This window comes from Triturus cristatus, chromosome 5_2 (assembly GCF_964204655.1).
Source record: "Triturus cristatus chromosome 5_2, aTriCri1.1, whole genome shotgun sequence".
Classification (NCBI taxonomy): Eukaryota; Metazoa; Chordata; class Amphibia; order Caudata; family Salamandridae; genus Triturus; species Triturus cristatus.
This window is the reverse complement of record NC_140588.1, coordinates 778929578-778950179: the sequence shown is the minus strand read 5'-3', so window position 1 is coordinate 778950179 and position 20602 is coordinate 778929578. Positions and strand designations below refer to the sequence as shown.

Genomic DNA, 20602 nt, shown 5'->3' with positions numbered 1-20602 from the left:
CTTTATTTTGACTATTCAAGTCATAAAAGCTAAAAAAATACATACGTAATAAAACACAGTTAAAAATGTAAGCAAGAAAGAAGTCGCTCAGGGCATCCAGCAATAGACATGCGAAAACTTGAATCACAAGATTGTTATTTGGCGGCAAGTTGCCTACATGGCTAAATACATGTTGGACCAGTATGGAAAACAATTTACATAGGGTGCTCAATTCAACCACCCACAACAAATAAAATTGAAGACAAGCACATGTATCAGCCGGTAAATTGATACCATATCTGTTCGGCAACAGCCAATTGAGAGTTATACATCATAAAATCTTTCATACACTTAAAAATAGGATTTATTGGTTAAAAGCTAGTGTAAAATATAAAAAAGAATTAAAACAATAATAAAAGCATCTAACAGAAGATGTCACAGGTTTGACCTTAGGATCCTTCCCTAGCAATCGGGTTATGCAATCAATCTACAATGAAGTGCTTTTGCAACATCTAGTGCAAGTGAGGGTAACCTGAGTTTAGTCACTAGGACCCAAAAAGCAACTCAGACTAGGGGTCAACCTGGCCATTACTGAGGTGCTCTCGTAAGTGCCTTCCTTCTAATACCCCACGTGAATAAACATCATAAATATGATAAACATGAATCATACTTTCCCGGATTTCTAAACATTGTTAGGTTATATTGCATGAAGACCATTCTTTTTGCTTTCCACAGCACTTTAGAAATCAGCAGCAGGCGTGGTCTGTGCCTTTTTGTTTGGTTGCCCGTTGCTGAAGTCGTTGCTTGGTAGCAGTGGTTTAAGACATGTACTTTCATGATCGGTTGTGATTAGTATGTGGGCAGGGCGCCTGCAGGTTTCCGATGCCTTGCATCTGTATCAACGTAATTAAAAGAGAGTCTGCTCTTCTCACCGACTGTCTCTTTAAGACTTGTAATGTAGTGATGAAAAAAGAAGGAGGCATATTTTTTCCTTTGTCTGGAAATCAGCCTACAGTCCGTGCACTCCACCCTGAGCCACTCTGTGCCGTTTCTCTGCCTGGTTAGATTTGGGTTGCTGTAGCACAGACCCGTTTAGTAAAATAAATAAGGCATAGACGCGCGTATTTGGTGGGCAATTACAATGTGTTCGCTGCCAGTGGCATACCTTTCAGCCTTTGTTTGATAAATGTACTAGGTATAAATGCACAGTTAGAATGAAATATATCACTGTTAGCAGCCTGCAGCGAGGTGCCCCTGTGGCCTGTCCCATCTATGAAACGCTTAAACGCACATTACACGCCCCGGACAGTCCTGTCAGGCTTATAAGTAGCGTTTTCTGTTCATCGGGCACAGACGGGAGCGTCTGCCAGGTCTCCCTGTGAAACAAACACTTTTATTGGGTGGCCGCCCCGCGCTCTGATGCAACGATTAATTTAACTGGCTTCTGCCCTTAACACGCGCAGCTTCGCGTGGAGAATGCCCTTTCTCTACAATGGCTGACTGCACTTGCTGCACTGTCAGTTCCCCGAGGCTTCCTGTCCGAAATGAATACAGTTTCTTCATAAATTGAGTGTATGGCTGGGGCCATGGCCATCTTCTTGGCTGACGTTCTTTTTCTTTCTCTTGCAGGTTGCTGAAAAGTGCCTTTTCTGAAGCCACATCTGCTTGGATGTCTGTCTAATCCTTCGTTTCATTTTAAATATACATATTTAATTTGGCACTGCTTGCAGTTCATAACCAGACGGCATTTCATCCATCCTTTTTTTTACTCCAGCAGTCAGTGTACCTAGCCACTTTGCTAAAATATTTATTACAAACGCATTTTGTTGGCAGTGATCACATATTTTTTGCTTATGTGAACGATGTGATTAGAATTATTCGGAAATACAAAGAAAGAAAAAGTTTCTTCCTGCTCAAAACGTCCATTGCAAAAACTGAAGCTCTCTCTGCCAACGACTTCTGCTTTTTTTCGCAAGAATAATTGAAACCATTATCTGGAGAGCACAGAATCTCTTTGAAAGCCTGCCAGCTAATTTTCCAGTAACTTCTTCGGCAGTGGCACGCAAACAACTCTTCGATCTGAAGTTCAACAATTGCACTTTTAAGAGCTGGCCTCTAATTTGATTTGCAGCTATAAGATTTATATTTTGTGATTGGCTCAACGTTTAATTATTGTTTTAATTAGTACAATTTTATTACATGAAAACCTAAGTGCTTACCCATTGAAATTTTTACCAAAGCAACACTTTAGTTGTTTTACTTTTAACTCGGATTCACGCTGCCCTTATTAAAAGCGGTAACACTGGCCTTTGAAAGGGTGTGATTGCCTGCTTTATAAATTCGTTTTTAATATGGCTGTTAACGTCTCCCTGGTCCGTGATACAAAATGGCTGACACTGGAGGTCTGTCGAGAATTTCAGAGAGGTACTTGTTCTCGATCCGATGCAGAATGCAAGTTTGCCCATCCGTCACGGAGTTGCCATGTGGACAATGGTCGAGTTATTGCCTGCTTTGATTCTCTGAAGGTAAGAGCAGTATAATTTATGTCTTCCATTATTTGCGTGTTCTCTTCTGCCTTGTGACACAAATCAATCTTATCAACATCGAATAATGAATGATACGTGCAATTATTAATGGTAGGTTCTTCCCCAAGTAGATTGTTTCATGGAACTGAATGTACAGACTTTAGAGTCGGCATTAATGAACTTCCAGATATTGGCGATTTCCTAAGCTTGTCCCATAAGTACTAATGGCATAAGCACCTAAGTGCATTATGTAATGTGGTTTAGTTTTTAGACAGATCTTGGTTAACTGATCACATAGATGTGTGATAATAGCATAGACTGAGCCAGAAATAGTGAATGTATTTATAGAAGTCTCTCACAGTTCTTCACTCTACTCTAGGCAAATCAACACAAAGTTCAGTCAAAATGAAGGCATTGGTTTGATGAGTATCTCATGCTACTTGAGTTTATTTGCATATTTTTACAATAGAAGAAATGCAAATCTTGATGCTCAAATCCATGTTTTAAATGTATAGACAACTACATCTGTGTGAAGTTTAGTATTTCCATTATGTTAAAAATGATGTGAAGATCTCTAAAAGAGGGAAGGCCCACCATGTCTAGCAGTAGAAACGGTCATAACGATATTGAAGAGGCACAAGTAAATACAAGATTGCATGCCTACAGAGTCAAGGAAGCCAATCCCACGCTGTCCAGTAGGCCTGCTTGATGATGTCTTGAACACGACCTCCTACTTCTTTTTCCTAAACACTTCAGGGACTATTACTTGTATTTGAAGCTTAGCACCAAATATTGAACATTTTTGTAAGAGTATTGACTCTTGCGGCTGTACATATTCATGTGAACCTGTACCTGGATATTATATGCTGATCTGGGTATAAAATAATTGTAGATGAGCATTTCAGAGTAAACCTGGGCATGTGTGGTGGTACTTGGTTATATAATATTTGATCTTGGATATATGGCACAAGTCTATGCTGGGGTATAAGAGGCTAAGCTTATGCATATGCAGCTGTCCGTGGTATAAAATTATGATACATATTCATATGAGGCCATATACAAGCAGGTGACACTTAATCTAAACACACAACGCTGTTCCTAGAGTATGATGGTTGTAGGTATGGTACTAGAATATTGTGTTTTATATACCGTCCTACAAAAAATATAGTAGCCAGAATATCAGCTACCATATTTCTGTGAAGGTAAATATATACAGGTAAGCATATATTTATTATTCTTACCTCCGCATATGTGTACGTTGATAAATGTTTCTTCTAGGTATGTTGATATGGAGATAACAATAGTAACTCTATGTTTATCTATATACACTTATCCCCCACAATATTGTGGACTCGATATTCTGGCTATGATATTAAAGTCAGATTATATTTTTGGAATCAATATTCTGATATACAACCATAGTTGTATATAAGCAAATGAAGAAATACCTGATTGTCTATAATGATTGAAATCAGGCATGTTATCTTTCTTTACGCCTTATCGAGCAAAGCCAAAAAGAATAGCCAGGAAATCAAACAACACATTGTGGGCACATTGGGGGCTGTACCCATTCAGCAAGTGCCCGTATGGGAGGCTATGTTCGGTGATGAAAAATTGCTTTACATGACCACCCTCCCCGGTAAAGCAAAGCAAATGAAACCCCCCCAAATTCCTGAATAAAATATTAACAACCACTTGCATTATCATACTTATGCTACCTCAGCTGGAAAATGTAAGTTGCATGAAAAACGTTACTATTAAAAAGCCTCACACGCCATTGTATTTACTATAATCACAGATTTTAAACTAGTGTCAATATATTGTTGATAATCAACACAGACCTACCCTTTGTTCGTGCAATGATTCAGCAATACCTGATGCCAGTAGTCTTGCATGAATGTAGACTCATACAGATACCTTGTTCTGCTAGGTGAGTTGTGCTTATGGACACTCAGAACTCTGCACCGCTAAATGCTATTCCAGCCAGTAATGTTTCTTCACTTCCACAACAGGTGATAGTGACTACTGCGTAAAGAGAAGGGATGTCACCATACAGCAACAGCTACAGAAGACATGCAATAGGGCCCACATCTGGACTTGATGCTGAAACCACGTATCTGCATCGATTAATATGCCAGAGCATGTCCAGCCACTATGGAAAGAGACCTGATCAAGGTCTATTCCATGATCCGCAGCGCAGTCATCATCAGATGTCTGTCGATACTTGATGGCATCATTGGTGGTCTAAGGTGCCCTGATAGTCACACAATGCTGTTTACTGTTGATGCTGGAGGCTTCCTGTCACCTTGCATAGATCATGTAGGACATATCACCGTCACGTAATAGCATTTAGCAACCTCCCTATATACACATCACAGTCCATTGCTCTGTGCTTTTGCACCTGTGCCACACCTCTCTCTGTGCCCTCATGCACACCAGGCTCTGTCTTGACTCTGCTATGGCATCCAACTGCATACCTTGTCCCCCCAAGGAGAAATTTCATAAAGATAATTCAGTGATATCTGTGTCCTGCCCATCTGTAGCTGGTGCCAGGCACTAGGTGAATTGATAATGTCCATAATCTCCATCACCTCGTTGTTAAGGTCCACATTTCGAACATGATATATTGCTCTTGCCTAACTACAGCCAGCACCTTCGTTAAAAGTCCCATCATCGGAACAGTACCTGTGACAATGTCAGACTTAAAGCAGATCAGGTCTATGTATAACCACGCACTGAAGGAAAGGGCTCACTCATGTGTCCAGTTATTTGAGATATGGCAACTTCAAGAGACTGACCTAATTTCTTTTTGAAACATGGTCTGTGATATCTATTACATGTGGGACAGTATGAAAACCATGGACGTAAACACACTTTGTGGTTAGTGAGATGGAAAGCAATGATATTGTATGATATCCGTATCATGATAGGAAGCAGTGGGATGATGTGTTGATGTGTGCACCAAGGACACTCTGTAAGGCTTACATTAAAAGGTATGTATTGAGTTTTATAGTGTAGCGATAAGTTTTACATCAGGGTCTCAAATCATTTGTATAATGAGTTCTGCATATAATCAGTGAAAATAGTCCTGAGCTATTAATGACTTTGATAATTGTTGCAGTGGTGACAACATCAGAGACAATCACAACAGTGACCACACCTTGCAGTATTACTAGTAGTGACCACCCAGATGTTTGTCACAATATTGAGTGATGCCAAAGTATCATATCCAGAATATTGACTAAAACAATAAGATGGTGTACACACACACACACGCACGCACGCACGCACGCACACACACACACACACACACACACACACACACACACACTTTCAAAGAAAAAAATAAAGGTTAAAGTGACATAATTAGGTATGATAATAATACTTTAGTTTACATTAAAAAAAAAACGTAGAAATGCAGTAAAAAACGAAGGTTAATGTGACAGTTATAGTTAAATATGGTAATAATATTTTAGTTTACATTAAAAGAAATCTCTGAAAATTCACTGAAACAAACAAAGGTTAAAGTGACGTTACATTTAGGTGCAAATGTCAGTTAAAACATTATGTTTTTAAATCTAAAAATCAATGAAATTCACCAGTTATAGTTAACTGGTCCAATTAAAATTTGCAACGTCGACATGCCCTGCTTATGACCTCCAGTATTACATAACTCATGACATGTTCAATTACATCACTAATGACATCTCTAATGAAGTTTTTCTCCAACGCCAGGGGGAGATCAATTTGAACAAATGGGTGCTAGCCGTCATGTAACACAGCTACTGTCTTGAACTACATTCCGCCCCCACAGCCCAATATTCCACCGTGGTCACACATGCTCAGCAACAAACACCTCTCCTTCCTCCAGGAAGAGGTACACACCCTTCTACAAAAGGGACCAAAGAAAGAGTATTACTCGCAACACCAGGGGACTGGGATGTACTCGCTGTAGGAATTTGGGTTGCTGGTTGAGGAGGTTGAAACCCTACTCTAAGAACAACCACAATTCTTGTCAGGGTGAAACGCAAGCAAACCCCAAATTAACCTGTGCTTAATCCTCTGGTTGCTTGGCACAAAAGAAGTCAGGTTAAATTTAGAGGCAATGTGTAAAGTATAATGCAGTACACAAACAGTAATAACTTGGAAAGACAGTACTAGTAAAACCCCACACCAATTTAGAAAATATAGTAAACGTTAATAAATTATGTGACACCAAAACGAGTCAGTAGAACCAGAAATGTGCAGCTTTAAAGATTTCGATAATAAACAGTGCTTAAAAGCAGAAAGCACCAAGTAGGGTTATGTGGTTGCGTCAGTCAAGGACAAAATCACAAATTCAGACCAACCACAAAGGTGCATGGGCCGGATACAGGGAGCAGGTTAGGCTTGTTGAACAAAGTACCTTAAACTTCTAGTTGCAGTGTTTTGGAGGTCCCGTGTCGAGGATTCCTGGAAACTTTTGGGACCCAGTCCAATATTTTCAAACAATCCACATCAGTGATCAGTGTATTAATGTCCTTTGCTAATTTTTCCTTAAATGCTGTCAGGGGAGAGATGACGTCACCTCAGAGTGCTCTGTATAAGTTTGTGATTTCCTTATATGTACCCTTGGAGGTGCATGTGGCATGCCATCCTTGGTGCCTGGATGATTAATTCTGCCCAGTTCTCCAGTGTTTTCTTAACTATTGCCACAATTGCCTGCACATTACTACCTAGTACCTCTGAGTCGTCTGAATCAATGGCTGGTAGAGGCAGGGCCTCTAGAAAAGCGCCAATATCCAGCAGCCGGTGATTGGAGTTACCAGTATATTAGGCAGAATAGTAAAGGTGGAACTGGTTGTTAATGTCCCCTTGAGTGTACACCCTACCACCCGTGTCAGTCTCCAGTTTGAGTATCTGGGATACTCAAACAGGGTTGGCCAACCAGGCCAGTAGAGTTCCAGAGTTATCATGCTCATCGAGGGGTCTTCTCATATATTCCCGATAGTAAAACAGCAGAGCCGTCTATCTGTTTCTCAAGTTTCTCTTTTGCTTCTAACATTGAGTGTTGCTGTGTAGGGTTCCCGGGTCTCTCTCTGTCTATGACCCTAAAGAACTGTTTCTGTTTCTCAACTTGTTGCACTAGGTTTCATCTCACTCCCACCTTCCCCACTATGCACTGTCCCCTGATGATGGTATTAAAGGCATCCCATTCCAAAAGTGTTGTAGAGACAGTATTTTCATTTTCCGCAAAGTAGTTCCAGATCCCCCACCCCTATGGTAAGGCAAAGAAAAGACCTAGTCCTCGAGAGTTTCTGATTTTAATTGCCAAGTTGGCATTGCAAGTGCGCATTGGGATCCATGCAAATGATAGCAAAACAGGAATGTGATCTGATATTGTCCTAGCCGAATATTCAACGTCAGTAACTGTCATGTAGATGTCAGGTGTGCAGAGAAATGTATCCAGTCAGACATGTAAATCATGCATTCCTGAATGAGAAGTAATAGTCCTTGTCAGATGGGTGGGTAATGCTCCATGTATCTATGATCCCCCAGTGACTTTGCCATTCCCTAAATTTCCATACTAGTCGTGTTACAGGAGCTTCCTGCAAGGGTGGATGAGATCTGTCCAGCACAGGGACTGCTACGCTATTAAAGTCACCCCCCCTATTATCACTGAGTGTGGCATGTAGGGTGCATAAATGTTTGATAATTCATCCAAGAAACGATCTTGATCCATGTTAGAGGCATACATGTTGACTTTAGCCATGTCTATCCCTCCTAGGTGACCCATATATCTCCCGGCTTTATCCGTTACCACCTCCAATACCTGGAAAGGGAGCCCAGGATGCACCCAGATAAAAACGCCTCTCACAGAAGCGGAGTAGGCCGAGTAAAGCTTGTGTCCTCTCCACCTTTTGTGTGGTGCTAGCCCCTCAGTGGCAGTTTTTTGAAGCAAGGCACTGTGGGCACCCTCTCCTCATAAGATGAGCATGAACTTTGTACTGTTTTGCCATATTATTCAGACACCTGTTATTTCAGGATATGATCTTATATTTCAGTGACTCCCCCTCATCTAGCTAGAAGTAAATAGAACAAAAATCAGGCAGTGTTGCAGTTCCCTTCCGACTGATTCCAACCCAATACCATGACAATAATGGAAAATACCGAATCATTCTCAAGGACTGTAATAAACATTCACAACCCCCTACCCGGTTAAGAAAGGGGATTTTTCCACATCCAAACAGCAAATAGAAACAACAAACCCAAGTGCATTAACAAACACCTAACGTATGTGTTGGGTGACTTTCCTGATTGGAGGGCCCCGAGCATCACAACTCACCATCCGGCTATAGTGTAACACTTATGGTTAAGGCTTACCCCCTTGTGTCCAGTGTCCTTGCCTAGAAAGTGGCACACTCTCTGAGCGCTCTACCCAATGACCACTTGTTACCTTAATGGTGCCCACCAGTTCTCAAATGATGTAGTCAATCGTTTATCGTTTAACCTGAGGTAATTGAAAGCCAGAGTCCAATGTAGAGATCGAGATCTGGTCCGAGTCTGTGTCTTGTGCGTCATCCTCTGCAATGCCTGACTTCTGGCTTGCTCCAAAAACTTCCAACGTTGCTGCTGCAGTCACTGCTCACAGTTGATCTTGGTAGGTCACTGCTTTCGTCGAGATAATTTTCTGCTTAGGTCTAGTCTTCAATTGGGTTCTCCTTATAGCAGTTGCTTTCAGTTTCTGATCTGGGACTTTGTACTGTGTATATTCATAATCCCTTCCCGCACTGCTTGTGGTCCAGTAAAGAATTTAGGACTAGATGTGTAAAGCATTTTTCCGGTCGCAAACATCCGTTTGCGCCCAGAAAAATGCTTTTTCTAATGTACAAATAGGATTTGGTAACTTGTCTCTAAATCACATGAAACTCAATAAGTTTAATAAATTAGTAATAACAATTTCCTAATTGCGATTCGGAGAGAATCGCACTTAGGAAATCGGTATTCCTAATGTTTGTACAACTGGCCCTTAGTCCCTTTATCTGTGTAGAGCCCGAGCCTTGCGGGTAAAAAACATTGCGTACTGGAATCCCAGGAGTTGCTTCCTGGCCTTAATAAACAATGGTTGTTACCTTTGCAGCTCCTGGCTAAAGTCTGGGAAGAGCATAACTTTTCTATTTTCTAGCCGTAGCTCTTCTTTCTTCCTCGCCCATCTCAGTATGTGGTCCCTATCGCTGTAGTGTAGTAGCTTGACCCCCACAGAGAGGGATTGCGCTAGTCACAGGGGCGGTCTTGCAGGGACTCTGTGGACGGAAAAAGGGGAGAGGCACACTGGTGCAATCTCATTTTTATGCTCCAGGAAAGATACCTCATTGGCTCCCTGCATACGCTCTGGCATTCCTATAACACTAATATGTCTCTTGGCCCTGTTTTCGGCATCCTTATCAAGATATTCCAGGTCTTTGATCCTTGTCTCTAGGGCAAACACTTTTCCTTTCAGGTGCTGGGCCCCCCAAGGTTACTCTCATTGGTCGTAGCCCTCTCAGCCAATTTGCACTTGTCGTCCCTAAATAGCCCCATATCTGCTACTATTGTGTCCATTTTAAGATCCAGTCTCTTGTCTCTTATGACCTAGAAGATAGAATCCAATGTGGCCCTAGGTGTCACACCAGTGGCTCTGAATGAGCATTAACCTCTGTCCTCCATATCACTGTTATGGGGTGTAGCCGATTGCTGGGGTTCTTCTGTAGCTTTCCATTTTGACTCATTATTGCACAGCTTATAGCACAGCAGGAAAGCCCCCACGGTCACTCTCAAGATTAGGGTTGCCCCCCGGGGACTCGCCATGGAGGGTGTTACAGTTCACAACCACCTGTCCCGGGAAGGCACCAGGGCCCCGGCAGCACACATCTGTGGTGCCCAGACCCCGTAAAGGTGTGTTCACTAGGAGCCTTCCAATAGGGGGTAAACCAGGCCCAGAACCCTGGCCCTAAGCAGCCTCTACCCCCAATACTGTTCTCCCAGCAAAATTCTGCTCCCTGTGTTCCAAGGTGTGACCGCTCCCCCAGTTGCTTCAACTTCCTCATCGAGGGCCCCAGCACTACCCTCCCCCCAGGAAAGCTGCTGTCCCTCAGCGGACCATGCGCGTTCATCCCAGTGAAGGGGGGAATCCAACTCCAAAGGCCTCGTCAAGGTACGTATTCAGACCCAAGCCTGGGAAACAGACACCTTCAACAGTCTGCTCGGGGTCACTGCGTTGGCTCCTGACCACGGACTCTCACCACGGGTCGTCGTTTTGCCCTCGTACGGGCCGCCACCCACCTCCCTTCGCTCTGTGCAGCAACCGGCTCAGTGGCACTACGCACACCTGCCTGCAACCATTTGCGCTGCAGATCTGCCATTAACCGTGGCCTGATCCCAGGATATGCAGGAGAGACCCATCAGTCTCTCTCGGCCTCCACAACCCTGCACCCGCAGTCGTTGCGAGGCAGAACCATGTGACCGCCATCTTGTAGCGATTCCTCGCACTCACCATTGCAGTGTATTTTAATCCCTTCTCAGCCACGCTGGCATCAGCCCTTCAGCTCCCAGGAGTTTTGACAGTCAGTCGTGTTTTTTAGATGGCATGGGGGTGTAATAAGAAGTCAGGATGTCACGAGATTGTGCCCCCAGGAGCTCCGCAGTCAACGGCTTACTCCAATGATGTCAGTTCGCGCTCGCTGTATGTTGTGTTACATGATGTTGAATTCATACATTGCTCTGTGCCATAAGTACTCGCAAACATTTTCCTAGGGGCCATAAAGTATGGTCTGTGGTGTGCCCATGGGCCGCATTAATGCCAGCAGGGTGGGAGACGGTCTTTGCGGGAACAGGGAAAGGTGGGCATAGAGGAAGCAAACATGTACATGGTGTGGTCAGTGAGCCATGGAGTTATTTTGAGGGTTTCATTCCATACTGCCTTATAAGGTAAGCCCCTAGTCTCTAGAAGAGTCATAGATTTTACCATACTTTCTTATGCAGTATCTGAATCGCTGTCCCTCTACCGCAACTCGGGGAGATCATTCTCTGCTTCCCATCTATCGCTACTATGGGAGAGTCAAGTGTAAAAAGGAAGCAACTTGATTATTGAAATTAAATGACATAGCATTGCACAATTTGAAACCAGAAATCCTGGAATTAATCCCGACTTTCCCACTTGTCCAAATTGTGTGATCCTAGGCAATTGTTTTATTTCACTTTGCCTCCCTTTTCTTCATTATCACATATACGAGCACATTGAAATTCTCAAGTTCTGGTTATATGCTCTAAAAAATCTTCTCCTATAATTTTGTCCATGTATAGTAACAATACAGGCCACCCAGAGGGGTCCACATGACCCAGGTGATTTACTGATTTGCCTCTTCGATCACTACTATCACTGCTGTCAGGCTGGGAGGAAGCATTAATGTTTCTATGCTTTTTTAAAAACTATCACTTTAAAAAAAATGCTTTTCAATGCACTGATATAATCTGATGTACTAAGGTGAAACGTCTCTGCAAGTTAGTAAAATACACTTTTAGGAAATTTGAAGAAGCTTTTATTATATTTCGGACACATTTAATGCTAGATATCTTAAAAGTAAATGTGTTGCTAAAGTCAGAGGTGCCGGACACCTTATTTGCTTCTTTTCTTTTACTTCCTTATGTGTAAATAAACGCTTAACTGTTTATTTAACATCTTTCTGAATGTTAGTGCACTCTCAAGAAATTACAGCAGGGCAGTGCTGCTGTTCAGCAGGCATGTGAAGGTCAGTAGGGCCGCAAGCGACCCCCCGGGCCGTACTTTGAATAGCACTGCTCTATGCAGTGACCCGTGCATCGCCTTTTTATGGCGTATTGATAAAAGCAGTATTCAATTAAAGCCCCCCCTTCAAAATGACAAGACTATCTATGTTTTGCAAGGTGATAATTTGCAGTTGCTCATAGAAGTGGGCATTATCCTTTTAGGGGCATATATGTTTACTAGATTTATATTTGTCCTGTTTAGACTAAAATTGTACCTTCCATGGTTAGTTTCCGATTTAGTTACGTGCAAAGGTGTATCGGGGCTTTCCATATTCCCACCTTCTGAAATAAGTTGAGAAACTAGTGTGATAAAAAAGACCCTCATACATAATTATTCAGTCCTCTGACATTCCACGTTAAGCAATCTGTAGTATCAATGTTGTGTATCATTTCTTATTTGTCCATTCCTAAAATCTTGTACTTCACCTAGCTCCAATCCACAATATTTGAAAATCCCAATTCAGGTCCCACATCTCATCCAGCCTCACTCGTCATTCTCGACTCTTGCCATGTCAAGTATAACTGCTCACTTTTGCTTGCAGTTTTGTTATGAAGGGGTGTGGTTGGAAGCACAGATGTATTTTCTCCCCCACCTTTCAGCTGCATTCAGTATCTCATTTAGTTGCCCAGTGGTTTGCAAAAGATTTGCAGACATATCACCGCAGGGCAAACACCAACACACTCTTACTGCCGGTGTTTAGCCTGCAGTGATTGCCTTTTTTAGGTCTCGCCTGACCCAGCGCATGCGCTGGTCTGGCGAGACTTATTGAGAGGGCTCCAAAAAGTGCTACCAGGCCAGCCTAGAGCTACAGTGCATGTGCGCGGGCGCGCGCGCCGCGCTTTACCGCGATTACTTTCACTTTCGCTGCCGCACGGCCGCTTGGCATAGCCAATAGGTCTCGCTTTTGGGACCTTATAAGTATTTAGTTATGCAACTGTTGCATTGCTAAACACTTATAAGGTCCCAAAGGCGACCTATTGGCTATGCCAATGCTTGTTTTATGAGTGGTACTCACCACAGAACCCCGGCAGCCTTGTCCACCCAGTCGACAGACATTGTACCACCTGCAACTACAGTGCTGTTTAATTAAGCGCTGCAGTGCAGGCAGCAAAATGTCCATCGGCATAATATACACGTCACTAAGTCTGCATACCATTGCAAAATGGTTTGAAGTATTGCAATATATTGTTGAAATTTGATGGGCAAAACTATTTCAGGATTAAAAATGAAGTGCAAGAGTAAACTCTGGCATGTCCTCATGGAACTCCTGCTGCCAACTTACTCCTGGTATGGTTTTTTATATAGAGAAATTTGCACAAGGTATCAGAAGAAGGTCTTCTTACACATAAACTTCACTTGCTGGTTAAAAAGATAGCAGGGACCATAGTACATAAAGTGCCCCGAGGGCACAATGTGGTTGTAAGCCCGCTTTCTTGACCTCAAGGGAATTTTGGTATTACAAGAGGTGCCCCAGTTGGTTGTGTGTCCCCTATTGTAATACAGATAGGACTTGCATACATACAGCCCCTGCACTATCCTAAAAGGGTGTCTCCTTCTTTGTACTGGGGTGTACCCCAAGCAAATGGGGGAAACACTTTGCCTCTGTACCCATTCTGTATTAGGGTCTTGGGCTCAGAGGGAAAGTGGCCGTTGGGAGGTGCACTACCTGTGTGCCACAAGGAGGTGGCGCAGTCAGTGCTCTGCTGGAGGGCGACCTTTTGAAGTGGCAAAATGGAGTCCCATGAAACCCCCAGATGTCCCCCTTTGGATACAGCCAGTGCAGTCTATCACTGTACCCACCTGCAGGGGTGATCTCCGTCCCCCGTGAAAGCACTGGCAGGTGCCTAGTGCGCTGTGAGAAGTGACCAGCTGCTTCAGTCAGGTAACCCGCCTTTCTCTAATGGGCTGCCTTCGGGTCAGTGCGTGTTTGCAACTGCCCTGAGGGCAGTGCATTATCAGTAATAGTGTGCACTATGCCTGTTTGCACCCAGTGCTCCTAATTTAAGGTGTACCCAGTGGACCTTGTCAAAGGTGTGCTGTGGTGTAATAGGGACTGTGCGTTCTTTCTGTTAAACTGTCACAGGTGGTAATTGATTTTAAGCACTTAAATGTTTTTTCTTCCTAAAGTTACACATGCCATTCGTTATTGCTTAAAACCTTCCTCTTCATGTCCTCTTAATCTCCATTTGAGGCTTCTAAACTCTCCCTCTTGTTGCCTGTTCTTATGAATGAATGCATAAATGAATGAGGTCATTTGAAAAGTGAGCTATTACTATGCATTTTCCGAAGGTACTGGTCTTTGAGAGGTTCGTGAACAATGTGGGTGGAATGTAGCGAAAAAACGTATTTGCTCTTAAAATGACAGGGTTGGCGTCGCACCACAAGTATAGTGTTAACCCCTTCAGCGCGGCGTGGATTACCGCGCTGTGCTGAAGGTTCTATTGCGCATGAGGGGCCATGACGGAGCGGTTCCGTCGTATGCACAGCGCAACCGATGCGCATGACGGAACCGCTCCGTCATGCGCATCGAAGGGGTTAAATAATATCATGGTTGTTTTATTATAAAGTTCCCACTTACCCTAGGTGCAAGGTCTATATCATAAAAGAACATACATGAACACATAAAATTGCAATTTAATACATTGTAATGCGATTTATATTTCATGAAAAATGAAGTCTGGATATTTGCAGTTTTCAGCATCTTACAAACATTAAATTACATTGGCAAAGTCTGAGTAATATCGAGATGTTTTGCCTTTAAAACATTACTGACCGAGCATCAATATGTAAATATATTGTTAGTGTTTAATCATCCGCGGCCCGTGCAGGTAAGAGCGGTGGGGCCGGGAGGTGGGGGATTTCGACTGACTGTGACGGAGGAAAATTAATAATTTATTTAAATTTCCCTCGTCATCGTTCATTGAAACCGCCCCACTGCTCTTAACTGCACGGGCCGCTGCTGTGTTTGAAAAATAGATTTATAGTAGCCCCATGTATAATTTTTGTATAATTATTTCAGGAAACTCTAGACAGCTGAGATGCAGGAGCCAGTAACAAACAAACCGGCTTGGTTATATCACAGCTCATTACCTCAGACCAGGATTACAGGGTCATTGTAAATTGGATTACAGTGGGTGCTAGTGTAATGGACACCCGTGTTTTGCTAGAAGTAATTAGACTTTCTGATTGCAGTAGTGTTCATTGATATTATGAGACTGCAGAACTCCTATTTGGACTGCCTAGCCCTGGGAACATGAATGTGTCTTAAGGACATTAGTGGGAAGTGGACAGTGAGAGAATATGAAATGGAATCCTGAAATCCACCCATCACTGAAAGAGCTGATCACCTGTTCCAAGGTAAGACGTTTCTGTGAGCGTCTTCCGAGGTCAAATTAATTTCTGAAGGTTAGTGGAGGTGACATGCTTGATTTATCATGAAAGTTTAGACAAAAGTCGCTGGTTGTGCTGCTCCTAATTTCTTCTCTCACCAGCCACCTCTGCACCACCTTTTGTGCCTTCTTTTCTGAACAGCAGGATTACTTGAAAATGGGAGAACATAGTTAGAAAAAAATAATGAATATTTGCAAGGAAACCTAGAATCTGTAAAAGGAAGCATTATAAAAATGACAGTAAGCACAGCATTGGATATAAATAATCAAAGGCCACTGCAAGCACGGGAAATATTCAAACTTGTGGGTGTTTTAATATTGATATTTAAACTTCTTCAAATAAAAATCAGATGATCTGTTTATTTGAGAAAATGGTCTTTGGAATACTAAACCACAACAAGTTAAATTGTATCCTCGAATACGTTTAGTGAGATAATGTCCGCAAACTACATTGCAGGTAATATTCCTCGCCACCCTGGGATTATATCACATTAAATAATTATTACATTATGTAATTTCAAATGAGATTTGTTTTCATAGATAACGGGATTAGCATAGTAAAATTATTGTAAATTAATCAATTTCCAGTCTGCTGCAAAATATTTTGTAACATGGACACAAATGATAGAAGTGCCACAAAATTATTTTTTTGTCCAATTGCAAAACAGTGTCTTAGGGCTCAATATTCAGGACAAAGACAAAGGAGTATTAGAACTATGTCCCTGTAATGTATAGTTTATCCATGCACTGAGTAGTTGTGACAAGAAAAAAACGTAGTTCCGGATGTGAGATTTATTACCACCAAAAAATCCATAACGACTCATTAGGAACATGGCTGAGAGTGTAAACAATCAGACACTAATGATGTTTTCTCCACTCTGCAATTTGTGGGTACTGCAAGTTGAGTACAAATGATTTTAGCTTACATGGTTGTTTACGCTGGAATTTGGCATACACTGTTAATGGCAGTGAAGCAGTGCAAGAAAACAACTGCAAATAGTACTTTTTGTGCGATGGAATTTGAATTTATTAGAGTCAAATATTAAATTAGATGAGGTTTCATGCGATTGCTTTACCACTTGTTGTAAAATTGATGGATAATAGAAATCATAAAAGCCTGATGCGTGCTTGCTTTCAGGATTTAAATTATATCATCAAGAATAAGATGGTTGTAATTAATGAGAAAGCTAAATGTGAGTTCTGGTAGCGGGGATTAAGCTACTTACTTGCTCAGGAAATGCAAGATATTCCCAAAATAGCTCAGAGAATTGACTACTGACACATCTCAGATCTTCAGGTCCCAAGTTAGGGTATTCTCTTCATCTTTCTAATGCAGACATAAGATAGGATAAAATAAGGTATTTGCACGAGTCATTTGGACTAGTACTAGAAGAAAGGCTAAATGAACAGCTTTTGAGTGGCTCTAGCTAGCACTTAGATGTGCATAGTGAATATAAGAAAACCTTAAGTTCATACAGTTAGTTTTCTGAAAGCGTGGTTTACGGCACAGTTCTGGTGAAGTTGTCCTGATTTGTGATAACCTGTGTTTTAAATAATTAGACTACAGTGAAGCCTTTTCACTACCAGGATTTCCGTGCTTTTCAGTCAAATTGATGACATATTTATATGTCAACAGGGAAGTGAAATGGAAATGGTCCTGCTTTTCAGGGCATGGCCAAAGGAGTAATTCAATCTCCCCTTTCATATCAAACTGATAAAAGTTTGCAACCATTGTAAAATTAAATCGTTTATTTTAGGTGTAATTCCAGTCACATAGTCTTATAAAATATTTCAGAACAATAAAATAATGAAAGGAGAAACACTTTTAAATGTTCTTCTGGCTAATTTGTTTATTCACAACTCGTTCCTTGTGCTCTTCTCTTATATTTCTATGTCTTGAAGGCGGGTTATAAAAACGGTCTCAATAATTTAACTCTAAATGTACTCAATGCCAGTAGTAAGCAAGCTACTCCATAAGTACTAAATTCTACTGTATTGTTGTATCCCAGCCTAATACCATTGTATTTTTCAAATTCAACTTCCCTAAAAGGTAAACATCCTTAATTCCCTGTCACAGAAAAAGCAAACTTGCAAGTTGGCTACTTGTAACGGTGCACAAGATATGTCTCCTAATGGCTTATTGGGTTTTTCGAAGACCTGTTACCAGACACTGGCACCTTTTGGCTCTTGTACAATTAACCGTTTGCCATCTTGAGGCAAGTATGAACATGTGAACTCATTTGAGACCAAAGTGTGTCTGAAAGTTTCTTTCAATTTTACTTGAACTGAGGAAGTGTTCGAATCTGCAAAGATTGTCATCCATCCAGTTAGCTTAATGTGATAATAGACAGATTATTTTGATATTGACATGCAAATGTTGCATAGCAAGAGAAGAATATCTGTGCAGTATGCTTAACCGTTCTACTAAACTGCTGTGAAGTCACACGAGCGGTGTCCTCTAGCCAGGTCTTGTCTACCGCCTACATGTTCACTCCTGTCTTGATGCTCCCCTGGTTCTCACTGATTGATAACCTCCTGCACCAGCATTCTTCTGCTTGAACTCCGTTTTTGATCCTAAACATTGAAAACTAAAAAGTACAGTGGTGTGTTCTTGAAGCGTTTTTGGCCCAGTGCAGTTATGTGACAGTTCTGATGCTAAAGGTGAGAAAGCTGATAGGAGTGGGTGGAAGAAAGGGTTGTTTCATGGCGAGAGATTGGGGCTGGGGAAGACTTACAGCCCATAAGAGAAGGATGGCTCAAGATGATTGGCTAAAATCAGATTCTATTTCCAATGAGCTGTGGAAGCATTTGATTCCTTGTGCTAACTTACCTACTTCCCTGCTACTTCTCTTGTTTCTCCTGAGGGTCCTGCTATGATTGATGGCCTGGGGTGCGTGCCCCACCTCTTGCCGGTCAGGACATGCTTGTTTGCCCAAGTCCTCAGCATAGATACATGTCGGCATGCTATTGAGGAGTTGAAAAGACACATATCAGGTTTCTTAATTGCGAAGTAGATTTCAGTTTGTAAATGGTGCTAAGTTACTGTAGGCTGGAACTACCCTTCACTGCTATTTTGGTTTGAATTATGAAAGCATATGGCGGCGGGCACTCTGCAAGCGTCCACGGTGGCATTGGTTGCCAGATATGTTCTTGGCATAAGAAGGGAAAACATGAACCATTTCTGCATGCATGCATACAAGAAGCAGCAGTCATGCCTGAAAAACTATGATGTTACTGCTAATTAAACACATTTCAGTATGATTCATGCCATGAACGCAGTAGGTCAAATGCTGCCCTTCTAGTTTGAAATATTTAGACACACTCCACCTTCCATCATGTGTTCCTGTCATGCGGTGGTGCAGTTCCATCATATGTAACTTTACAACAGGGGGCATAAGCACTGTTGTGCCCACAATTAGATACATTCAGAGACATTTTTATAATTGTAGCTTCTTAACCTCAAGAAAAAACTGACATTTCAGCTTCGAAATTGTAAATCATGATTCAAGAACTAAGGGGCCTATTATCATGTCGGGCGGATCGGCACGCCAAAACGCCCGCCAAAACTCCCCGCCGTACGGTCATTTACCCCCCGCCACATTAGCATGGCGGGGGGTACCATGGCGGATGGAAAGACCGCCTGCTGCATTTCTGCCAGCAGGCAATCGTCACGATTGCCTACCGGGCGTAAAAGGCCATAATATGGTGGCGATGCCTTGCAGGCACTGCCATCCATATTATTATGTGTGCGGTGTGCATGCATTTCCATGGCGGAGACTCCGCCATGGAAAGGCATGCAGAGTTTACTTTGGGGGCCCATTGCAGGCCCCCGGGGTAGTGGGGGGCTGCACTTGGGGGGTACACATGGTACCCCCCTTCATTGGCATTCACAAGGTGGCAGGCACTGCGCGGTGCCTGTCACGTTGTGCATGCCAATGCTCAACATTTATTTTTAACATTGTGGCGGGTGCTGCTTACAGCACCGGTCCCCACAATGTTAAATATGAGGGATGCGACCGCCAGGGTGGCGGTCGCATCCTAATGGGCACAGCGGGACCGCCGCACCTCTGGCGGTCTGTCCCGTTCACCGTTACGGTGCGCCATCGTAATGGGCCCCTATGCATTTACAGGCGAAATATCCAGGCCGCATTACACGTATTCACGTTGAAATGTCAGTTTACTAAACAGACTGTTCTGTTCTGTTGAGTGTTTGAAAGATGAGGGCAAAGACGAAGAAACAGGCAGGGCACCGAGATGGCCAGGAAAAAGTTCTGTGTATTCTCACAAAATTGTACCTTGCGGGTATTGATCACACCTTTGCCGATAATCTTTCGAGCAAAACGCAAAGGCTTTTGGAACTACAAAAATTTGTTTTAAATTACATTTTGTCTGAGATACATTCAGTCCTTGTTTCATGTGGGTGTAGGTAAAGACATATCTGCACAGGCAAAACTGCGTTCGACAAAAGGCATGAAAGTTTCAGTGTTAGTGTTAGCATTCCGTAGGATGCTCCTGGAAATCCACATTTCAAGTACCAAAACACGGAAACAAAGGTTTTGTGAAAACCAAAAAGGGCTGAAGTATGAAACTTTGTTGAGTATGGTACAAAGTGTCTGAATTGACCTCAAGAATTGCAACAATTTGGATTTTTATTAACTTATTTTACTGTAGCACGTTTAGACATGGTACAATAATTGATTAGATGATGTAACAATATTTTGAAAAAAATAACAAAGTATAGACCATAGAGAAGAAAAAAGTAGTTAAAGTAAAAAAAAACCCATGGCAACAAGGAAGAAAGGAAAAATAATAATGCCAGCCTTAGAGATGATAAATAATAGAAGCAAAATCATGGCTTCGTTACCCCCTATCAATCAAAAAGAGAATTGTAGGCTAGATGAAAG

The 20602-nt window shown here is 42.2% G+C and overlaps 1 protein-coding gene across 7 annotated transcripts in view; it reads left to right on the top strand.

Annotated features, from left to right (window-relative positions):
* Positions 1 to 20602, top strand: part of LOC146829259 (muscleblind-like protein 3) — a 504035-nt gene that overhangs the window by 168043 nt on the left and 315390 nt on the right. For all 7 annotated transcript variants that reach the window (XR_014962213.1, XR_014962212.1, XR_014962214.1 and 4 more), the window contains exon 2: positions 1609 to 2504. Coding sequence is in view for 4 of the 7 variants with exons in the window: in XM_085607894.1 (XP_085464020.1) it covers positions 2331 to 2504 (174 nt within the window). In the remaining 3 variants the exon portion in view is untranslated. The remainder of the gene's footprint in view (positions 1 to 1608; positions 2505 to 20602) is intronic.